We start from the raw sequence: 5410 nt of genomic DNA, 5'->3' as shown, positions 1-5410 counted from the left end.
CTACGTGACTTGGCCAAGGTCACGTAGCAGAGCCAGGATTGGAGCCCAGGGCATTGAAGCGAAGGCATCTTGCATCCCAGCTCTTTCCCAGCGTCGAGGTGGGAGGAAGGCAGACGACTCTGGTGCTGCGGCTTCGCTCTCGCTCTGCTCTCTGGGTGGGACGCATATCCCTTTTTGCTAGTGTTTCTGCCTCTCGCCCATAGCCTTCAGGATACAACAGGCTCGGGCTCCCACTAGATCTGGAGGCCCCTCAGGTTCAGGCTCAGGTCTAGACGTAATTCCCCTGACTAGCAGGCCTGGGGGCGGGGCAAATGAGGCAAACTCGGGCTGGGGGTCCTCTCTGCAGTCAGTCCGTGGGTGAGTCGGCCTTAGAGGAATTGGAAGTGGAGCCATCCAAGGCCGTCTTGAAAAACAACGGAGTAGGAAGAGCGTGCACCCTGAGAGGGACAAGTCACCCCCTCATTTGTAGGGATGGAAAGGGGCGATCAAAGGCCTATTTTTGCGTTTATAGCGAACCACTCGGGGCTGCTTTGCCCGGGCAACTGGACAAGGTGGGTCTGGAGACCCGCCCGGCCCCGCCCTTCCGTGAGCGGCAGCGCCACCTGGCGACGGTGGTGCAGCGGTGCAAGCGCGCTCGGTCTGGAGTGGGGCGCTGCGCCAGCCTGGGTAGGCTGGATTCGCCCTGAGAGCCTCACACCGGGTTTACCCGACAGGGCGGGCGAGAGGAGCCGAGGCTGAAAGGTGATCCCAAGGGGACCGGGTGTGTGTGTGGGTGGGGTGGGGGGGGGTGCTTAGGGAGGAGACTGACCCGGACGGCCCCACTTCCGTGACACAGCAAACACAGAAAGACAAAGTCCATTTGGATGGAAGTGAGAGCGGAGTGACAGGGGCCATTTTGACTCTGTAGCCAAAGGAAATGACTGGTCTGACGGGGTCTGGGAGCCGGGGTACCCAGGTACGGCAGTCCACCCTGGGACTAGCGAGTAACTGGCTGGTGGTCTTGAGGCCTACTAGGGGGGAGATGCTGGCAGGCACACGTTGGCATCTGGCTTGGAATTCTGGGGGTTCAACCGGCCTCTTTGGAGAGACTCCAAGTCTGCCCTGGAAGGAGGTGGTTGAACTATGGAGTGCCAGGGTTTAGGTCAAAACGTTAGTTTAACAGAACGGTTTAAGTGGAGGGACTTCAGGACCTCTTTCAAATTAGACTTGTGGGAAGATTTCGTGGCCTGGAGAGATAGGAAGGCTGGAGAGGAACCTTGGCCATGTGTCTGAGGGCGGCCATAGTGCGAGTCTGAGGAGGGCTAGGGATGCCAGGGGACTTTCAAAATGTGTGGGAACTTTATTTTTTATTTTTTAAAATTTTTTAACGTTTATTTATTTTTGAGACAGAGAGAGACAGAGCATGAATGGGGGATGGCAGAGAGAGAGGGAGACACAGAATCGGAAGCAGGCTCCAGGCTCTGAGCCATCAGCCCAGAGCCCGACGCGGGGCTCGAACTCACGGACCGCGAGATTGTGACCTGAGCTGGTCGGACGCCTAACCAACTGGGCCACCCAGGCGCCCCTCAAAATGTGTGGAAACTTTAGAAGGGCATTCTGTTCACTTCTGTTCACTCCATTCTCCCATGAATCATTCCAGGAACCAGTGGTCCGAAATTTAAGCTTCTGCTTTTCTGTCCATGTGCTGAGTTCTAAAGCAACTGAAAGCATTTAAAACATTTTTCTCCCTTAAATTTGGAGTTGGCTGTGCTTATAAAAAACAGAAATGAAGGGCGCCTGGGTGGTTCAGTGGGTTAAGCCACCGATTTCGGCTCAGGTCATGGTCTGGTGATTTGTGGGTTGGAGCCCCTCATCCGGCTTTGTGCTGACAGCTCAGAGCCTGGAGCCTGCTTTGGATTCTGTGTCTCCCTCCCTCTCTGTCCCTCCCCTGCTTGTGTGCTCTCCGTCTCTCTCTTTCTCTCTCGAAAATAAACTTAAAAAACAAACAAACAGAAATGAGAAGCCAGGCCAAAGGGTATGGGAGAACCCGCATTTCAGGGACACTCAGGAAGATCTGCGCTTATTATTGGAAGGAGAAGTGGTTACTCTTAGGGGCCTGGATATAGTCTTATGACTGCTTTTTTCATCTCCTAGGGTCTCGGACCATGACAGCCATGTTTCTCACAGATGACCCCAGATTTCTGCACTCTGGGCAGTATGTCAGGTGCCACTGGACTTGATCTGACACCCTTTACCTAAAGGATGGCCAAAGGGCTCTTGGTGACCTATGCCCTTTGGGCTGTAGGAGGCCCTGCTGGGCTCCACCACCTGTACCTGGGGAGGGACACTCATGCACTGCTCTGGATGCTTACCCTGGGGGGTGGCGGGCTGGGCTGGCTCTGGGAATTCTGGAAGCTCCCGAGCTTTGTAGCTCAGGCCAACAGACCCCAGAGGCAGAGGCAGAGCTCAGTAGGGAGGACACCCCCTCTCAGTTTCATTCGCTTTGTCGCCCAGGTGATAGTGGGCATCTATTTTGGCCTGGTGGCTCTCATTAGCCTTTCTTTCATGGCCAACTTCTATATTGTGGGCCTCCCACTGGCAGTTGGCTTAGGGGTCTTGCTTGTGGCTGCTGTTGGCAACCAGACCTCAGACTTTAAGAATACACTAGGGGCAGCATTTCTTATTTCCCCTATCTTCTACGGCCGCCCCATAGCCATCCTTCCCATCAGCTTGGCTGCCAGCATCACAGCCCAGAAGCATCGCCGCTATAAGACTTCAGTTGGGCCAGAGACACTCAGTGTCCGGCTCTACCGTCTGGGCTTGGCTTACCTTGCTTTCACAGGCCCACTAGCCTATAGCACCTTCTGCAACACAGCAGCCACCCTTAGCTGTGTGGCAGAGACCCTTGGCTCCTTTTTGAGTTGGTTCAACTTCTTCCCCCTCCTTGGCCGCATCACAGAGTCTGTCTTCCTTCTGCCTTACCGGATCTGGAGGCTGCTGGTAGGGGATCCTGGTTTCAGCAACAACTCCTTCCGTGAGTGGGAGAAGCTCTATGAGTTTGTTAACAGTTTTCAGGATGAGAAGCGTCAGCTGGCTTACCAGGTAAGTCTTTGTTCCCTCTCATTCCTGTCTGGGACAGCTCTGAGAGTTAGGCTAAGCCTTACTGGAACTGATGCCCCGTATATGGGAGTATATGTTTTCATGTCTGCTGGGTTGGGCCCTAGAAGGGTGTCCAGCTTTCTTTGGGCTTCTGTGTGCAATGGGTGAAGGTACAGGGTCACTAACAGTGAGTGGGAAAAGATAGGTATATATTGTTTACTTTTTATTGAGGTGTAACATATATAAAGTAACATATAACATATATGGTGCCTGGGTGGCTCAGTCAATTAAGCATCTGACTCTTGATAGTGACTCAGGTCGTGATCTCACAGTGGTGAGATCAAGCCCTGTGTTGGGCCGTATGCTGATGATGCATTTTATGTATACATCTCTGTAACCACCACTCAAACCAAGGTATAGAATACATCCAGCACCAAGAAGTTTCCCTTGTGTCCCTTCTAGCTCTAGACTCCTTTCCTTGGAAGAATCTCTTTTCTGACTTCTATTACCGTATATTAGTTTTGTCCATTCTTGAACTTCATACAAATGGAATCATTCGGTATATACTTTTATGTCTGACTTTTTTCCTTTTTATTTTTATTATTATTATTTTTTTTAACATTGATTTATTTTTGAGACAGAGAGAGACAGAGCATGAGCGGGGGAGGGTCAGAGACAGAGGGAGACACAGAATCCAAAACAGGCTCCAGGCTCTGAGCTGTCAGCACAGAGCCCGATGCGGGGCTCGAACTCATGGACCGCGAGATCATGACCTGAACTGAAGTCGGATGCTCAACCGACTGAGCCACCCAGGCGCCCCTGACTTTTTTCCTTTTTAAATTAACTTATTTTTATTTTATTTTTTTAAAGTAGGCTCCACACCTAGCGTGGACTTGAACTCACAACCCTGAGATCAAGAGTCACATGCCTGAGACAGCCAGGCACCCCATGTCTGATTTCTTTCATTCAACATTATGTTCGTGAGATTTATTCATACTGTTGCATGTACTATGAATAAGTACTGTAACATTTATAAATTGTTTCCATTGTTGTGTAGTATCCCATTGTATAAATATACTACACGGTATCTATCCATTCCTATTGTTAATGAACATTTAGGTTAGTTCCAATTTGGGGCCATTCTAAATAAAGCTGCTGTGAACATTCTTGTACATGTCTTTGGTGGACATATATGCTTATTTCTCTTTCAAGGAAGAGATCTTGTGAGGATGGCGAAGTCCCAGGTTAGAAAATGGGCAGCTGTGGTTCAAAGCAAAGCTTCGTTCTTGCCATCAGATCCAGAGCTAGCCCATGTTTCAAAAGGCTGGAATTCTAGGGGCACCTGGGTGGCTCAGTCGGTTAAGCGTCTGACTCTTGGTTTCGGCTCAGGTCATGGTCTCGCTGTTTCATGGGTTCAAGCCCTGCATTGGGCTCTGTGCTGATGACATGGAGTCACCTTGGGGTTCTCTCTCTCCCTCGCTCTCTGCCCCTCCTCCACTTGCACTGTCTCTGTCTCTCTCAAAATAAATAAATAAACTCAAAAAAAAAAAAAAAAAAGAAAAAAGGCTGGAATTCTAATCTGAGGTTCTGGGCCTTTCTCTCAGGCAAGTAAAAGCCGACTCCAGAGATAGCACAGCCTGATTTAGCAAGGAAGTGGGGAGAGACCCAGGTTCTCTGAAACGTATGGAATTCTAATTTTCACCTTCTGTTTCCCTAAGGTTTTGAGTGTCTCAGAGGGGGCAACAAATGAAGAAATACATCGAAGATACCGGGAGCTAGTGAAGATCTGGCACCCTGATCACAACCGACACCAGACAGAGGAGGCTCAGAGGCACTTCCTGGAGATCCAGGCTGCATATGAAGCCCTGAGTCAGCCCAGAAAGCCCAAGGCATCCTGGAGGTGAGAAGAAATTGCCCCTTGAGGGTGGACTCTTCCTGGCAGAGCTGAGCAGCTTGTCCCAACCCAGCTTTGCCCACACAGGTCATCCCAACAGCATTGAAGAACTGGTCTGTTTGCAGTGGAGATGAGAAAACCTTAAAGGAGTGAGAAAGCTATTGTAGTGGAATAACGTTTCTATTTTGAATTTCTCAATTGTTGGTTATTGTATTCCTGATAAGTTCTTCCTAAAACTAGATAGTGAAATTAAAGGCATGTTATAAAACCAATAAAATATCTTTTAGAGAATATACAACCTTGCCCACCCTGGTACATTGATGAGCGATGGAAGAAGATTGTTTAACAATTTCTTTTCTCTTTCTCTCTTTCTCTCTTTCTCTCTTTTTCTTTCTTTCTTTCTTTCTTTCTTTCTTTCTTTCTTTCTTTCTTTCTTTC

The 5410-nt window shown here is 49.6% G+C and overlaps 1 protein-coding gene across 1 annotated transcript; it reads left to right on the top strand.

The window, feature by feature from the left end:
* Positions 1-848: 848 nt before the first annotated feature.
* On the top strand, positions 849-5289 carry DNAJC22 (DnaJ heat shock protein family (Hsp40) member C22). Its single transcript, XM_040488245.1, has 3 exons — positions 849-955; positions 2134-3081; positions 4797-5289. The coding sequence occupies exons 2-3, from the start codon at positions 2242-2244 to the stop codon at positions 4980-4982; spliced, it is 1026 nt and encodes a 341-aa protein (XP_040344179.1). The 5' UTR covers positions 849-955; positions 2134-2241; the 3' UTR covers positions 4983-5289.
* The last annotated feature ends 121 nt before the right edge of the window (positions 5290-5410 follow it).

The sequence above is a fragment of the Herpailurus yagouaroundi genome, unplaced genomic scaffold (assembly GCF_014898765.1).
Source record: "Herpailurus yagouaroundi ecotype Mexico unplaced genomic scaffold, PumYag 166, whole genome shotgun sequence".
NCBI lineage: Eukaryota > Metazoa > Chordata > Mammalia > Carnivora > Felidae > Herpailurus > Herpailurus yagouaroundi.
The sequence above is the reverse complement of the archived record's forward strand: the minus strand, read 5'-3'. Positions and strand labels throughout refer to the sequence as shown.

Excerpts from the sequence above, each read along its gene's own strand:
- DNAJC22 (XM_040488245.1), top strand. The coding sequence starts at position 2,242 with ATGGCCAAAGGGCTCTTGGTGACCTATGCCCTTTGGGCTGTAGGAGGC. Across the intron at positions 3,082-4,796 it reads AGCGTCAGCTGGCTTACCAG|GTTTTGAGTGTCTCAGAGGG; the intron begins GTAAGTCTTTGT and ends TGTTTCCCTAAG.